The sequence below is a fragment of the Buceros rhinoceros genome, unplaced genomic scaffold (assembly GCF_000710305.1).
Source record: "Buceros rhinoceros silvestris isolate BGI_N320 unplaced genomic scaffold, ASM71030v1 scaffold2855, whole genome shotgun sequence".
Lineage (NCBI taxonomy): Eukaryota > Metazoa > Chordata > Aves > Bucerotiformes > Bucerotidae > Buceros > Buceros rhinoceros.
This window is the reverse complement of record NW_010414386.1, coordinates 99,877-117,976: the sequence shown is the minus strand read 5'-3', so window position 1 is coordinate 117,976 and position 18,100 is coordinate 99,877. Positions and strand designations below refer to the sequence as shown.

The following is an 18,100-nucleotide window of genomic DNA, read 5'->3' as shown; positions in this document are numbered from 1 at the left end:
AAATATAGATTTTTTTTAATATTATGAAAAATATTAAATAAATATATATGTAAGGCTTCAATGTCAAACTAGGTTTAAAAATTAAGGATTGTTTATAATGACAACCTAACTGAAACATCTGAAATGCCAGCCCATCTCATCAGTTGTTGGATATGGAAAATTTGGAGGGATGAAAGCGAAAACAAACAGAAAAAACAAAAAAAACCCAACCTCTAAAACAAGCAGCTTTCAACAGAAGTCCAATAGCGTTTAAAGTTTTTATGCCTTTGAATTTCTAATAGGCTTATAGGTCATCAAAAGTGAATTGTCTTCATCTTGGAGGTAGAATGACAAGAAAGAACACTTTATTATCTTGTCTGAAAACATTACCCAGCAATAAATTCTTTAGAGGAAGTCATCCTTCTTTCCATTTCCTTTGAAAGAGCTGCCCCGAGCCTTCCCCTTTTCACCGAGGCCTTGGCCAGAACCAGCGTTTCTCTCCCTGTGTAAAGGAAAGAAGGGACGCAAGTCACCAAAAGCCTTAACTTCTTCAGCTTTTCAGTAATTAGCAAAACAGAAATTTTAAGTCTTACCAAGTTAGATACAGGAACCTTGAATTTCAGATCCAAATCTACTTATTCAGGAATTCAAATTCCTTTTTTGTAGCTGGGACAGCTTACAGTAAAAATACTATTCATACAGCTCCTTTTAGAAATAGCATTGCCTTGGAAGAGTGACCAAGCCTCCTGTTTGCCACCCTGAAATAGCTCAGGTAGTCCTTGATTTTGCCGGATGCTGAGCACAACAGCAAGACGAGAGAGCACCTATAGAAACTGCTAGCTCTGTGCTCATCAGTTGACCTCCAGGCAGGCTGCCCGGATGCATGAATACACCTACATGGTTCATCCAAATAGTCTAAGGATATTCATCATCTTCCTAGACCAAGCTTTAGCTTTCAGTACTTGTCTCCATTCAGCCTGCAATCAAACTGAACCCACTTCACTTAAAACCATGCTTTTGCACAAATGCTAAGTATAATTTCATAGTAACTTGCAGTTATTGGAAATTGTCTTAACTTGAAGCATATAAATTGTATTTGTTGGGCAAGTGGTTAGAAAAATCTGTCGTTTAGCTTATAAAATGATCACATTTGATTTGTAAGCTACTGAGAGAGAATGACCTTGGCAACAGTGCTTTTTTGAGAGTCACTTTTCTGATTAAATACACACTTTAAGCGGCAATAATATGATAGAAAAACAGGACAGTTAACTACCGAAAGCTAAATTTTCCTAGAAAGTCTTTTAATGCCTGGTTACAGACAATAAACTGCACAGAAGTAACAGAAACATTTACAAAGATGCATCTAGTCCAACTGAAAATGCTAGATTTATATTACCTAATTATTCTTCTGAACAAAATGATTCTCAATTGCCTGTGCAAAGGATTATAAGGCTTTAAGAAATGTGGGAAGAGGTCTGCAAGTGTAGGAATTCCATGAAAAGAGAGCTTCCTTTCTCCTGTTATTTTGTGTGTTCTGTTATTTTGTTCTCTTTTGAGAGCTGTATAGTTCTTATTTGTGAATGTCTCTTAAAAGTTGTATAGACACCTGTTTGCAAGAAAGACAACTGAAGGCCCAGTGAAAATCTCCTGAAATGCAATGAAATCCAGAACTTCCAGTATGTCAAGCCTTTTTCCTACCAATCCCTTCAAATTCCTTTACTGTTTTTGGTTTTCCCTCTGTAGCTCCTGGTCCTCCTAAGAATGAACAGCCTATGGTTTATCCATTTGGCATGCAAAAATGCATTTTTTTTCTCCTCTCAATTATTTTTAATGTATGTGAGGAAAAAAACCCAGAAGTTGGTAAATATTTGTGCCGGCTGCTTTGGCAGCATTTTGTTATTTAAGCCATAAATCAAAGCTGGAAATTCCTGGGGGATGGGAATCTGAATTTGAACGTGCTTGTGACTCAGTCATGCTGGCAGAACTTGTGCTATTGCTGAGTAACAGCGATTCTTTGCATCGTTTTGTTTTGCTCTATGGCGTGAAGGTAGTCAGGCTGCACAGCACATCTGCAGATCTCTGCAGCATCAGAGCCATGGACCTCAGTCCTCCAAACAGTTATGTGCATGTTTATCAGTACACACTCCACTAACTTCAAAATTCTTCCAGCACGTGAAGTTAGGTGGTGCATGATTGGTTTGTGGGGTCCGGGCAAAGCCCATTGAAGGGTCAGAGCTACAAGGCTTGTTCACAAAGAAATGCTTGAGAGGCGATAACTAGTTAATCTGCCACTAGTTCATCGCATTTGGCTCTGCGGCTCTTGGTTCACATTTTCACATTTACGATGCTTTCGTATGGATAGAGTGGGTTGTAGCTTCCTGTGCTTTGAAGTGGGCAATCCATTCCTTGTGTCCCAAAATCTCACCCTTCATTAGCAGCTTTTGGAGTGGAAAGAGAAGTTTATTCCTTTAGTAGTACCTGCCGCAGATATTTAAGGGCACGCAAAGGTGAGTGCTTTTCCCACCGAGCACAGTTACCTGTTTTGCAAAGACAATCCAAACTGACTTCTTACACTTCTAAGCCCGACAGTGTTTAGTGCTTTCATTCACACACAGTGAGCATTGACTTTTATCATATTATTAGCATTCTAAACTCACAGTTTCAGAGGTTTACAACTCAACAGTAGGTTTAGAGTCAGTAAATTTAGCCCAGGAGCACTATTTTTCAGTGTAAACAATATCTTCAGTTACGACATTATCAAGTCAAGCAGACCTTGCTCATTTCAAGCCATTTTAAAGGTCTTAAATTACCAATGAAAAAAAAAAAACTCAAAAATTAATTGCTACAGAGTTTCATTCTGATGTTCCTCAGATTGCTACCCTCCTTTGACATAATTGGGAAAAAAATAGAAAAGGCTGAGTGATGGCCATTTAAAATCAACTCCTGAGAACTCATAATGGACCCAATTCCATATATTCCTGCGCAAATCTCACTGACATCGATGGATGCATTCTGTACATATCCTATTTTAAAATCCTGCATGCATAATCACCGTTAGTATTGTTACAGTGTCTGCTGCGAGTGGGTACAACTCTGGGTGCAGATTTAGACCATAATGGTTCTCTCCAGAGAGAAATTCGGAAAGCAGTTCATAAGCTGTTCTGGACTTTTAGGTAACTAATCCCATCTCACACATACGCTCTCAGGTACTTTTTACTAAAGAAAATCAAACACTTAAGAATACATATTTATATGACAGGCACTGTTCCAGTCTGTTGGATAAATTATATGCATTTTATAACATTCATTTACAGAGGTGTATAGGTTTGTACATATTGTAGTAACAGCAAAATAATGTTACGTTTATGCTAGGAGGTGACATGAGCCCAGAAATTGGCAATGCCAAGTACACTGTGCCATAGGTCGGATGCTTTCCTTTCTTTCGTAAAACTGTGTATGAAAGAGAAGTTTTAATTTCAGTTGCTTGGGAATGGTTCGTACAGCCTGATCATTTTTTGAGCTCAAGCTATTGTGTGTTTAATTAACATTATTTCTGTGTGTTTAGGTAATTATCATTAGAACACATGAGGACGTGGTACTTACTGCCTGCGCTAGAGTGTAATGTGCTGGACTACAACAACTACTCTTGTTAAGCTGATTTTAGCATTTCTTCACACAGCAGGAAGCACCCATGCTGTGGTTTCTTAATGTACTCTTTAACTACTGCACTGTAGAGTACTGTACAATAAAAATAATAATTAATTATGATCTTTGTCTTACCAGTACTGCTGCTATCCCCGTGACCCCAGTTGGTGTTTGAAGGGTTCCACTGTCCTGTACCCTGAAACACTTAACTTTCCTTTCAGAGTTTTATTTCTTACATGATATTGCTGAACAGAGCTGAATTTTTTGAGGACAGGTCTGTTGCGTGGATTGTGATGGCTTCACATTTGTTCAGGTCTCCAAGGACCAGCACCAATAAATGTGAGAGAGACAACTGCAGAATGGCATACTTTCCCATTTCCACCAGGATGAAAAAAATACTCTAAATTAAGTCTAACCTTAAATGTATAATCTGTCCTTGGGAGCAGAAAAAAAAAAAAAAAAGGATATAGCATCTTCAAGCTCTTGGCATCCCTTACGAGAAAAAATTGGTTCTAAGGGTCTCTGATCTTGTGTTTTAGTAAAATAGAACTGCACGGCTGACTGACAGTTCTGATCTAAAGCATTTACGTTTAAGTTTTGATCTCTCTGCTTTTGATTAAAACTAATGAGCTCATTTAATTCAAAATGGGAATCTCTGATAAGAGAAATAAGGTTGATGTGATTGGATTAGAGGGGCAAATTAAACTCTTAGAGCAGAAGTTTGTGCTTATATAGTGTATTAAAAAGCTGTTGGCGTATTATGGCGTGTTAGATGATGAGAAAAATTTCATAGTAATTCATATTTAATCAGAAGAAATGAAAGTACTAAATATAACATGGCTCTGCTTTTCCCTCGAGTGATAAAGAGCTGTACATTTAAAATGACATCGAATTCATGCTCTCTAAAACAAAAAAATCTTAAGAGAGACACTAAAGAAAGGGGCACTGTTGTCAGTTATTTCATCACAATAGAGCTACGCTGTCACAAACACGAGAGAACGTGACCGCATTAAATCAAGGACAATTCAATACAATCCTTAGCTCGCAAACAAGATTTTGTGTTTCTGTTGTCTGCATGAGAAATGCTTTTTAAATACTTGAATACTTACTACTAGTAGTTTGGTGACTTCTCCAAAACAATAGCACTGTAATCTCAGAATTACTTCTTTACTCAGTGCTAATTAGTCACTGAAACCAAAAGTTAGTTTACTCTCCACTAATGCTTGCTTTTTGTAAACTGCTCCACGATTATCCCATGAACAGTGTTTTGGGGAAAAGTTGGTTATCAGGGCTAAAAACTGATAGTAAAGATTGTATAAAGAGTATCTCAGTGTTAACTGGGGTTGTACCCTCTATTTTATCACGGTTTATACTAAGGGTATTTATTTACTATCTCAAGTGGTTGCAGTTGAGGGTGTGAGAAGCACAGGTGAGAGCTATAGTTTCAGCAGCAAATATCTTTTCAATTGGACTACAATATATTTTGTTAGTGATTAGTTACCAATAATTGACAGTGATGATGATGATGCTAATAATAAAAAAAAAAATAATGTGTGTCATTTACTTGAGCATTTTGTGTTCATGCTGCCCAGCCCTTTATTGATAATAATTAACCGGCAGTAATGGGGAAACCAAGGCACTCAAACGCAGCAGTGACCTGCCCTAGCTATCACTGCAAGCGAGGAGTGGAGACTAAGGAATTCAAACCTGCAGAATTTGCAGCCTATTTCAGCAGACAGAACTGCTACTTCAGTGTGACTTTGTCTTTCACAAAATACTGAAGAGCTTCCCAGTTTCTAAAACAGTGTTATACCCTAAAAAATAACACCAGGTGTAACAAATTTGTTCAAGAAAGAGTTAACGAGGCAAATCTCTGTTAAAAATGCTATGGGAAAAATGACTTGAAAATGAGAGTTACTGAGTATACGTATATTTTTCAATTTTTTTTCTTTTGGTAAGTAAACGTTTTCTAAATGAGGTAAATTGATTACAACACTCTTAGCATCCATCAGTCATTTATTTTTAGTGAGTTCAAGGATTGCACCTGAAAAATAGCTTAGAGGGGATGTATAAAATCTAAATTATGTGTATATGTATTTTTTCTATTCCCTAGTGGAATCTACAAGCCCCAGTTTACTAACCACTGACAACACTCTAGAGCGCTCTTTTTTCATCCGAATGAAATCTACACTGACCAAGCGAGGAGTGCACATCAAATCATCAGGATACAAGGTAAGGGTTGCACTGTAGCATGAAATATTGACATCTTTAAATTACGTTCATTCATGTTCCAGGGACACATCAGAGAGAGGAGCTATTTCGCATTTGCATACGTCTCATTCCTTTTGTTAAAGAATCATTAATACAGTATTTCCAGCCTGAGGTTTGGCTTTGGTACTACGCCTCCATTAAATTGATCATTATTGTGACAAACATTGATGATAACACCATGATAGCCTTCAAAAGAGCAACACTTCCAGAGCGAAGGTTTATTTTACCAAAAAAGGTGAGTCAGAGTAACATCACTTTGCCCATAGTGGAAAATTACTGCTCATTTTATGAGACTGTTAGTCGTCTTTGGGTTATGTTTTTCTCAGAGAGGGAGCGTTTCCTCATGCAGACAGTACACTAGAGCTATTTAATTTCGCTGCTATTCTGGCTGAAGGAAACAACAAGCCACAACAAGTACTTTTCCACCATTTTTCTTCCATTGTCTGTCTGAGGGGCATCTGCTGCTGGGGATCATATTTGCTGGATTTCAGACTCTTTTAAGATATGAAAGTCTCTTGTTCCTTATCAGCAGTAATCTCATTTTTCTTCAGTCATCTATCGCCCATAGTGCCTGTAGCTATCAGTGGCTTTGCAGTATACTAAAACTAGAAGGAATAGCACATTTTTAACAGTGGAATGAAATATGTCATCCATTAAGTATTATACAAGATAAAAGTGGTGCAAGAAAGTAAGTCCAAGAATGTGTGTGTATTTAAAGAAGCTGCTTGTCAATGTTCATTTAAAAACCTTCACAAGCTTTTTTCTTTTTTTTTTTTGTTTTTTTTTGTTTTCAGAGGAAGATTTAGAGGAGCTTTGAATTAAAATTCCCAAACTCACTTTTCCCAAAATATTCTCTGTGAATATCAGACTATCCGGGCAGTAAAAACAGGTAGAAATGTTGTCTTTGCAGGCAAATGACTGGAAGTCCTGCTGGATGGTTTCTGGGTCGAGATAAAGTAGTTGCTAATGGCAGTTTAGGTTCAAATCAGTGGTTTCTGAAGGCACGAGTTTTGATCTGTGTACTGCTTCATTGTCAACACCTGAAGGAATGCACCCAGTGTTTGTTCATGCTGACCAGTTTAGAAGTCGTGGAAGGTACCAAGTCCAGGAATTGCACAGGCACTCTCAGGAGGAGGAAAGCAGATGGATGAATAAATGAGCAGGTCACTAAGTTATTATACTGATTTTCGTGATTAGGCATGGTCCATCCAGGCAAGGCCTAAGTTAGACTGGCAGAGAGCTTGCTTTGCGGGATATTTTTGTTGCAATAGTAATGGGGGGAAAAAAGAGAATTCATCTCTGGCTTTTGTAGTTTTCACTTTTTTTGCCAGATGTAGGTGAGAACAAAAGGAAGAGATGTGAGTGACTTTGTTGTTCTCTCTTCTTGGACTCCAGATAATCTAATGTTTGTCCAGCTCTAGAACAGGGCGTATCTAGAATTGGCTGGCTTCGCAAGATGGGGTTTGTACTCATTACAGGTCTGGAAATTCACAGTAGACCCTTTATTCAAAAGAAAGACACAGCAGTGTTTATCATACAAATACAATTTCATTTCTCTTACACCTGCTAATGTCTCTTGGAAACATTGAAAACTGTAACTGAGAAGTCACAGGTAGACCACAATGAGTTTTGAAAGTTCAGCTATCATTTTTTAGCCAGATTTTCCCAGACACAAAGAATAGATAAAAGTATGATAGTGGATGAAACTGTCTGGAAATAAAACATTTGGGTTTTTCCACATTTTTCCATGAGGCATCAGCAAATCACCATGTGTAAAACTGCATCATCGGCGTGCGAGTCCTAGGCAGGTGTAAATATAGAGTTTCCTGAGAGCAGAGTTCCTCTGCTTTTTGGTGGTTTTGAGGATCTTGTAACTGACAGTGATTGGCTGAGTGCAGCTGTGTCCAGCCATGTGATGTGTACTTTGGCAGATTTTCGGAAGCATAGTCATTGGCACTTGACGGTCTACGGAAGGAGAATTATCCACAGCCTCAGTGAGCCTCAGAATAGTTGTGTATTTGTTTTCGGAGAGTTGGATCACGTGGATGTCTTTTACCTGAATGTTAGGGACTGCTTTGTTTAAACATCATTCTCAGTTGGTTTATTAGACAAGCAAAATGAAACGCGGCTGCTACAGTGAATGTCAGCCACATTTTTAGGAATGTTTACCAATTTATTCACTGATTTCCAAAAGTCCGGTGCCAGAACAAACTTAAGGCTTCAGAATTTCTTCAGGTGTACGGTGTATTAACGTTAAGAAAGATCCATGAGTCTTATGGACATGCGGCTATAAGAAATTATCAAAGGGAAGAATAGTTAAATAATATTGACAAAGCTCTTGGGAAAAGCTGACTACGTTCTGCATCAGAAGTCCCTGGAAGACTTCCAGCGCTTATTCAGGAAACACTATGCCAGCTGGGGTCATACGCAGCAGAGTTCCTGTGGGAAATCCTCCTGGAGCAGACTGACTCAGGAGCCACTGTCTCACAGCTTCAGAGTACAGCAGAGCTCTGAATTTTCCCTCTGCTAAAAGCAAGGGCTCCTGGCTAACAGCTTCCCTTGAGCTCTTGTGTCATTGTGGGTGGGTAATGCTCCTGAATCAGCACACAAACATTCATCAGAGCCGTGTGCTGGGAACTCCGTTATCTTGTGTGAGTCAGGTTTTAGCTCTGTCAAGGGCATTCAGCTCCCTGTGGATTCAATCCTCCAGCAGTGACAACATTTTTCGTCTTTATGAAGTGGTTGTGTCTTGTTCCAAACTCTTACTGAGCTCAGAACCACATCTCCATTTTTTCCGTGCTTTGAGGACTGCTGTTGAGTGTTTTCTTTAGATAGCAAAGAAGTGAGGTGGTCTGCAAGATGCTTAGCCAGTTTTCAGATGAGTGATCCCTGACTCAGGAAAATCACATAAAATTAAAAACAGTCAGATAACAAGATTGATTAATCATTTGGGTTGATCTAGTTACTACTAATTTTCTATCCAAAAAAATGTTGGAACAAAAATCACACTGATAGACTTACACATGTGAATACCTCAAAGAGACCCTGTTCTGATGTGAGATCAACCCTGTTTTTATAGTCCCTTCCTGGACTGATTTAATTAGTGCCGAATTATATGTAAAGATGGAGATAATGGCCTTGTTTTCCATGACTTGTATTACCTTAAAAGTCTGAAATGGGAAAGCAGTTACATGATCAATCCTCCCTCTCTCCTTCCCTTTCATTGTTTCCCAGCACCCTCCTTGAATTGGATTTTCCCATTCTTAATATTCTTAGGCTGAGAGCTTGTAGAAAAAGAGTTAACATACAGTGCTAAAGAGCTATTCACTTTTCGGTGAGTAAAGATACTTAGAATCTTGGAAAAAAAAAGTCAAATAAAATGCGGTTAGCTGATAAAACACATTGAAAATAAGTAAAAAGAAAAAAAGGATCATTCCATTCACTGCAAAACTCAGAATGTATTACCGTTACAGCTGTTGTCTAAGATACATGATGCAGAGACTTACTGATTTGACTGCTGAAAGTGTTTCATATCTTCCTTTTCTCAATTTTTTTCATCAATAAATGATAGTTTTATATTTAATTTGGATTTGTGTTATCTCCATTTTATCTCCTTTTCCATTTGTTTTCCTCTGTTTGAGGGTCATAATTCTGTCCACTTAACAGTTATCCCACATTCAGTGTTTCTACTGCCTGGCTTACTCAGGCATACGTCAAAGCTAATTTTAATTAAAAACTATTTTGTTCAAGTCCAGTGATATATTTCCTTCTCCCCTGTAGTATCCTATTATTGTTTTGTCATGTTTACTTTCATGTCAGATTGTGCTAGCATTTTCTTTGTTCAAACCCTTAGAGCCTCACACTGTTCTCTTGAACAAAGCATAGTTAACAGGATGAAGAAATAGTCCAATCATCAAACGTCATGAGAGCCAGTAGTTGCCGGTAGTTTCCAGTTCATCAGCTCGTCAGTTGTCTTAGTATCTATCCATGCAACATTCCTCTGCTGTTTTATGGAGTAGCCCTCTCATGATAAGCCGTTACAGAGGTGGATAAGCAAACATGAGGAGATTCCCTTGGACTTTTATTGTTGCTGTGGCAATCTCCGAATTTGGTGTGACCAACAGCTGTTGCATCTCTATCTCCCAAGGAGCTGGAAATGCACCTTCTTGGCAATCCATCGGCAGAGTAAAGGGCATCTTAGAAATCCTTCAGGCTGTACCTTCCTTCTTGGAGTGGTACATTCTATCTGCTGTGCAACCTAGATGCCTGCTTTGACCCATTCATTGTCAACAAGAAACGGTCTCCATGTCATTAAGACATTAAAGTCATTGAGGTCACGAGTCAATGAGTCTATTGCAGACTCTTCAGTAACTGGAAGTAAACAGAGCAGCTGTCATGCACTGAGCAGAATCTTACTCACAACCTTGGATTTTGCACCTGTATTATTGAGAAGAGAAATACTTGCAGGGTTACTCAGATAATTCTGCTTCAAAGTCAGGCATGGGTGTCTTTGAAAAGTGCCCTGGGATTATGAAAAAGCACATACATATTCTTAGGAGATGAATGAAGTGGACTTTGCTTCAGCTGTTTGTATATGACTTTACTAAGTCACAGAGGACTGTTAAACCTAACAGCATAATCTGAACTACTAGTGGACGTACTGCATAACAATAAGTAAATTGCTAGATAAAAGGTTTGGTTTTGCTTGTTTAGTTTAGAAATTTTGATGTTTTGTTGCATGTCCAAGTTTCAGTAGTGAAGGATTCAGATTTGGTTAACTCTGCCTCATACATCAGTTGTTGTATATAAAAATATTTTAAAACAATAAACATTTTCACAAATTAGTCTTTGTAGTCTATATGAACTCATCTTTTTGTTTGGCGCAATGATAACTTTCTACCAACTTTTCTACCACCTTGTTTAAAATTAAACATTTTTCTGAGACGGTACTCTCAGACTTTGCATTTAAAATTGTAAAATTAGAAGTCTTTGAAAGCAAATTTTGAAGATGGAAATCTAAATTTCTCGGTGAATTTTTCGGACCATCACTGTTCTATTATCAGCCTTTTTCACACTATTCCTGCCTTTATTCCTCATTTAAAATAAATATTTTTAATTATTTTTTAGAAGAACTTGAAGAATTGGGCAAGATTTTTAAATCTCAGTTGTGGACTTGAAATAAGCTGGTTTTGACAGAATTTAGATTCGTTAACCCAAGAGAGTGAGAAAGCCAAAATTTCTGTTAGAGAGAAAAAAATATGCCATTGCACTTGCCTTGTGATACTGTTCTCTTCATTTAAGAAAAAATTGAAACTGTTTTTTTCCTGTCTAAGTGGAAGATTCACTTGGAATTCAGAAGCAAGATGTCCCTATTCCAAAATTAATTTAAGAATTCAATATATCAGGGGCTGGTTAAGAACACAGCAAGAAAACACCTTCCGTTTCTGGGGAATAGGAAGGAGGAAGAAGGATAAGGCAGCTGTTTTCTTGCCTGATAGTCTAATGATTAGTACATTTCTCAGATGAGGGTTATGTTAGAGTCAGATTTAATTCCCTCCTTAGCCAGAGGAAATTCGCATATCCCACTTTCCAGCCTGGCCTAAATTCTTTTCTCCTCTTCTAATATTTTTTTCCCTCTTGAAATCTTTTCTGCCAAGCATTTTACTCTGTCCCAGAAAGGTATCCTGACCTTTCTCTGTAGGAAGAAAGAAAACCGCAGGATTTAGTATTTCATCACATGGCTACTGCCACACCTCCTTAATTGAGGTGGAATAAGAAACCAACATCAGGAAGCATTATGTGAAGAGTTTTCTAAATGTCAGCACATGCATTTGCCGGACTTTGCGGCACTGGGAAGACTTAAAGGTAATTTGTCAGAGAGAAAGAACTGATCGAGAATTCACCCATGTAAATCGATGACCTTTTAGTCAAAAGGAAGTCTCTTAGCTAGTAAAGATGCAGCATTACTTATAAAAGAACAAAATACTAATGGGCCAATCTGAAGCTTATGAAGTACCTACTTGCAGATATAAAGATACGGTTCAAGAAAAGATGGTCTGCAACAGGATTAAGACGACTAGAGTTCATTTTATGCCTTGCTGTAGAGCTGTGAGATTCTATTAGGAGAGCTGTCTGGAAAACCTGGGTTCACACTCAGCATCTAAATACATTAACCAATTCTTTGAAAGCATTCAGCAGCTACTAACTCTACCTTCTCAAAAAAAAAAAAATTCAGGGCTGAGAATATTTTAAACAGGATTTATAGCACTGTTCTACCATCTGGAGATGGGCATTCATTATTGCAGTAGCACTCATGAAACTAACCAGTTAGCATTATATAAAAGGCCTTTTTTATAGCAGTCTTCTTTAAAAGAGAGATGCAAGCTTTGATCATTCCTCATGATGACTGCAGCTGTAGTATTCCTGTATCAGGATGTATTTCTCCTCAAATATTGTCTTAAATGTTTGTATGGCTTCAGAGTTGTGATTTTCTTGCAATGTGTTCCAAACTGTGTAAATGGGGAATCACAAACTGGATTCTGAAAGGGGAGGAAACATCAAATTGAGCAAACACAGATTACTTTCTGGGAGATGTTCTGCTTTCATAAGTTCTGTTATCAAAAAATAAGTAATACAAAAAAGATAATATCACCAAATTAGGAGCAATTGCATTTGATTCTGAGCTTTAGGCAGTGTCATTCTGAAGCTACTTTTCTTAAAAGTCACTGGATATAAAAGTGAAAGAAAACTATGAGATCAAGATTTGCTCTGATACATAATGAAATACTCAAAACCAACAGAGATCAGCTCCAAGCCAAGTCTGGTATTCTTCAAGAATTTTTATTCTTCAAGTTTTATTGAGTCATTGATATACAAAATGTTTGCTGCACTTTCATAAGTAGCACTAATTATTAGGATACGTGAATTAGTAGTTCAGTGTGAGACCCGTTGCTGTGTTAATAAACAGAGATCATTTAGTGGGACGAGAACAATGAGATCTCACCAATGTAGGGAACAGAAAATCCCTCCTATCACACATCAGGAGAAAGGTGTCATGCTCCCAGTAGGTGGAAATAGCTACTGAAAAAGAGAGATCCTGTCCACAGAGTTTCCTTAAGTTAGCCGCCAATGTTATCTGCCACTGTTTATGGTTAGGGGTGGGGAGTATGCCTTCTGTGGGAGCAAGGAAAACCACACAGTGCTCTGTGAAGCGTTGCCAGCCAGAATTTGCTCTTGGGCAGGCAGAAGCTGCTGCCACATCTCAGCTCCACTTGGCTGTTCTGTAACTGCTGCCAGTGGATCTTTAGGCCCACCTCTTTTTCATAATTTAAACGTTGTGTTAGATGTGCAAATGCAGACACTAATAGCTTTTTCAATTATCTCAACTGCTTCCAACGGTTCGAAGTTTTTGTCCAAAGTATGCTTAGAAAACACAATAACCTCATACACTGAAAAAATGTAACTAATATTAAGCAAATGTAGATGAGTACATCCTCCTGCTCTTCAGCAGATACTTGCAGAAGCAGTATCATCTTTCCACTGGTAAAAATTATTGAGTGTAAAACAGTCAATGAAAGAATTCAGAATGAAGATTAAACTGACTGGAAGGTTCTTAAGCCTTATTTCTCATTGTTGCACATTGCTTGGATCAGATAACCTAAGATCGATAGCTGTTGAGTTGAAAATGGAAGTCTCAAATTGCTAGTCATAAGGGTATAATCCTGACATCTTACACAAACACATATGAATATTTTTGCAGAACCATGATGGGTTAACTAGAGGGAGAAGACCATATTTTTGCAAGAGAGTATTTTTCACTGTTGCCTCTGCAAGTAAATATCTTCTTGAAGAACTGCCTGAAAACTCAAAACAAAAATATCTTCTAGAATAAAGCTGTTGCACAAATGTGAAACCTACACTCAGACGTTACTTTCATAACTGTGATCTGTCACGGGCCGCATTAGTGGGCAAGCAGAAGTTCCTTCAGAGTGTATCGTTCATCCTGAGTAACACAGGCACCAGGAAAAGGCAGAGTCGTTGCACTCGAGGAGGTAAAGCTGTGGGTTATTGCCTGCCTCCACATTCACTCCACAAAGGAAAGGCCACCGCGCATGTTCCCTTGAACAGCTAAGGTTGTACAGCACGTATTACATACTGGCTGCACAGGTTGGGTCTCATTAATAAGTTTTTACAATCGTGTTCTTCAAACTTTAAAAACAGTAGAGAAAATCTCTTTTATAAACAGCTGGAAAAATTTAAAACTCTATTTAAATATTGTCATTATGAATTAATTCCCTGTAATTTTTCCTTCATCATTAATTATTTTATTCAATACATGCTTTAATGTTGGCTGCCCACGGTTCATTAGGATCAGGCTGTTCTTTGTCCTGTTAAAGCTGAATCCTTTTAAAAGTTCCTTTTTTTCCTGCTCCCTACTCTTCACATCTTCTTAGTGATATAGTACCTGCATTAATTTATTTGCATTGTGCAACACTGAGATAAACACTGAATTATTATTTCACTTCATCATGAACTTGCAAAAGCATCTTTACCTCTCAATTTTTAACCCATAATTCCCACATGGTTTTTAAACTGTTTTGTACCTTTTCTGCAGGTTCTTACCTGCGCAAAGCATTATGTTTTATTGGCTTTTTCCTATTGCTTGTAATGTCACTTATTAATGAATGTACCTTTGTAACACTCCTCTGAGGCTGGAAAGTGCTGACATACCAAGAGATCAAGTAACTTGCTAAAGATAACAACGCCTGTTTGTACCAGAGCCAACTGTGATTACATGCTGTACTTCATCCTCAGCCTTCCTTCCTAGTGCGTGAATATTGTCAAATCATCTCGGTGTTCCAGCACATCACACTTCATTTTCTCAGGCTGGTACTTCCTTTGTTTTGATGGTTGCCCTGAATAGGCAAAATGAGATGCCAAATAAAAAAAGTACATGGATCAGATAGTGTGAAGTGTAGCAGAACCTTCACAGAAAACCCAGGAAGAGATGAACTCCTGCTCTCAACTGGGCTACCACTGGCTGTAGAAGAGCCACTCCAAAAATCCTTTTTCTCAGAAAGAAAAAGCAGCCTACCCCTTGGATTTAGCCCAGGGAAGCTCCCTGAGGCTGCTCTTCCTGCCACCATGTTGTGGGAGAGGAGCAGGGCTGGTGGCATCCACCTCCTCAGCCAACAGGTGACTTAGCACCTTGTAGATTTTGTAGCCTGTCTTATCTCAAGTAGCCACTGTTTTGGTTGTTGTTTTTTTTTCCAGTTGGATTTATATTTCTTCATATCCACCATAGGTTTCTCCACCATAAAGACCTCCAAGCTTTATCAACTAGTGTGAAGCAATACATGTAATAAGCACACGTTGAAATGGTAGGAAATCATTGTGCACTAGGGCTCTTTATGTTTGGACCAAAGTGAAAGTACTTGCAAATCGAAATGCCCCATCTGCTCATGCAGATATTTGACAGAATGGGATAACAAAGGCACAGAGCATTTCAGTGATGTGTCCATCACCAGTGTGCCATGCATGAAGCCAGTAGTTCAAACAAGGACCATCACATAAGGCTTTTGCTCTCTTTAGCTGTTGGCTCAACCTGGTGCAATGACTTCTGGATAGTGATGTGGACATTGATTTGCTGGTTTTACCTTCTCGAACAGAAAATTGATCATGAGTGTTTCAGGCCATGTTTCCCAGGAAGACTTCCGATAGTATAAATGTCCTTCGTCTCTATTGTCCAGAATGCAAAGACACCACTATATAACCAAATAATCCATTATGCTTCTGTTTCTAAATGTTTAAGCGTGCCTCTTGATTTGTCTGTTTAATGCTGAAGAATGGCGTTGGGTTGAGCACATCTGCTTTACCCCATGGAGAAGGCAGAACATAGATGTTTGGAGGGAAGAGTTTCAGTCTCTCCTTTTTACAGCGTCATTAGGAAGCCGTCGTTCTAATAATAATAATTCCCATTTGACATCACAGAGGTAAAAAGAAATCACTGCTGACATCAAAAATGAGGTGATATTTCAGCAGTATTATTTCTCTGAAGATAAAATGGAAGTCTTTATTACTCCCAATGCTTTTAAAGAAAGCTGAGCAAGGCTTATACTGACCCTGGAGCTTATATACCTTAATGCATCTATAACCAGTATGAAATAAGAAATTTTAATTGTTACTGCTGTCTATTTTGGCTGTCCCTCCTTAGAACCAAGAATTTTGTGCCTGCTTAAAGGAAAATAATCAGTATTTGAGAATAAGCTTGGAAGAGCAGAATTATCTTAATTTTCTCCACTACTTAAAATTCATACAAAAGACCCCGAACAAATGAAAATACTAAGTGTATTACAAGAAGTGGTAATTTTCTTACAATCTTCATATTGAAGCCTTTACTGGGAATCCATACAGACTGCATAAAGAGGTCTGAGCTCTGAAGAGGTTACCCTGAAGAGGGTCACAAGTTTTATTTCACTTTCTTACGGATAGGTATTTTATTCTCTCTGAACTTCTAGTGCACATTGTTGTGTGAATTGCTTGCCCTTAAAAGGACACGGCCAAGGTCTGTTTCGTCAGTTGTAAATGATATGTTTTCCACTTTTGTTTGTGATAGCACATTAGAAGCTCCCATTCCCCTTTCCTTTGTACTGACATTTATAATTCTAGTCTTTGTATCTTTTTCCATCCTGAACTAAACAATATAGCACATCAGTGACTTTACACAAATATACTCGGAAAAGAGTGTATCTGCCAAAGTTTTGCAGTATTTCCTAAATTTGAAATCTATTCATGGTCTACTGCCATTTTGCTTTTTTTAATTTAGAGGGTATATGAAGAGTAATACAGACTGCAGGTAGAGCAACAGGATGCAAGATCGGCACCTTTAAAATTGACAGTATTGCTCTAATTAAAAGAAAGTTCAAGAAATATGGATTCTTCCCATGGCTTTGCTTTACAGAGTTGGTCACATACTCGCTAATAGTGGCTTTATAACAAGAAGACCCTCATCAAAATGTTTCTTAGTCTTTTCACAATCAAACTTAAGAAACTTTTACAATTAAATATGAAGTGGGTTCATCATGTTATTTCGTTCCAGGCAAATATGTTTATAACAGAACAGTCACAGCTCATCTGCTGTTGAGTTTCCGGTGCTCCGTTATTCTCAGAAAGCAGATCTGAATTCTTACAGGCCTGCAAATAGTTATAAGCCTTAAAAAAAAATAAAAATGAGTAGTTACCAGTTACGGTGAAATGTTTAAATCTGAAATGAACTCAGCACTTCAGTGTAAATGGGTCTCATTCTATGCACAAATAATTTGGGCATTTTCCCCAGTTTGTGCATGCATGAACTGAATGTTTAATTTTATTTTGTGTGAAGTCAATGATTCCTTTCACATTTGACATATTCTGAAAGGTCCAGGCATGATTTTTCCCTAAAATATTAGATCAACATTTCTCTTCTTGAAAATCATTACCTTATTAGCCTTTCCATTCATTTCTCCTTGCTCAAGTGCTCGGAAGTGTTGGGGTTTTTTCTTTTTTCCTAACTAATCAACTGCTTTCAGTTCTTGTGATCCTTCACATCACTGGATTGTTATAAAGACTCTGTTGGTTAGGTCAGTCCACCACCAGATCTGGTACTGTGTTTAAGAGAGACCTAAATGCAGAGCCCTGCTTTGATTAGCTCACAGGGCGTCACTGAACCCAGACTGGCTCTCAAGCCACAGTCACATGCCCAGAGTTAGGAACAGGGCACTGGACACAGCTTTTTCCTGAGAAAGCAAGGTGCAGAATCACAATACACAAGCATTATGAGTGGTTTTCAGTCACTTTATAGTCATATGCATTCATAAATTTTGATATGGTTGTAAGATGCAGGCTTTGGTGGTACAAAACTCACAGAAGAGCTTTAGATCATTGGAGCAACCAGAGACAAAGTTTATGTTGACAATTTATCAGCTCTTCTCGGTCAAGGAAAATTGTTTTTTAGTGCCTGCCTATTAGCAATCACATGTATATTATGAAATGGAGTTTTGGGGAGGACAGCCTGCCATCTGTCTTTGCTGTATTTTTTTCACAATGCATCGTGCTGAAGTTAAAACTTTCTGTGCTTCAAAATGGTGTAAAATATGAGATGCCTATAATAGAGACACTTGGAAAGAAAAATAGACTAAGTAGAAATGTAAATCTTTATAAACTCCAC

General features: G+C 38.0%; 1 protein-coding gene across 1 annotated transcript in view; it reads left to right on the top strand.

The window, feature by feature from the left end:
* NPAS3 (neuronal PAS domain protein 3) overlaps positions 1 to 18,100 on the top strand; it is a gene marked incomplete at its 5' end in the record, with an annotated part of 100,713 nt that overhangs the window by 36,520 nt on the left and 46,093 nt on the right. Inside the window, one exon of the mRNA XM_010137060.1 lies at positions 5,738 to 5,856. Within this exon, the coding sequence (XP_010135362.1) occupies positions 5,738 to 5,856 (119 nt within the window). The remainder of the gene's footprint in view (positions 1 to 5,737; positions 5,857 to 18,100) is intronic.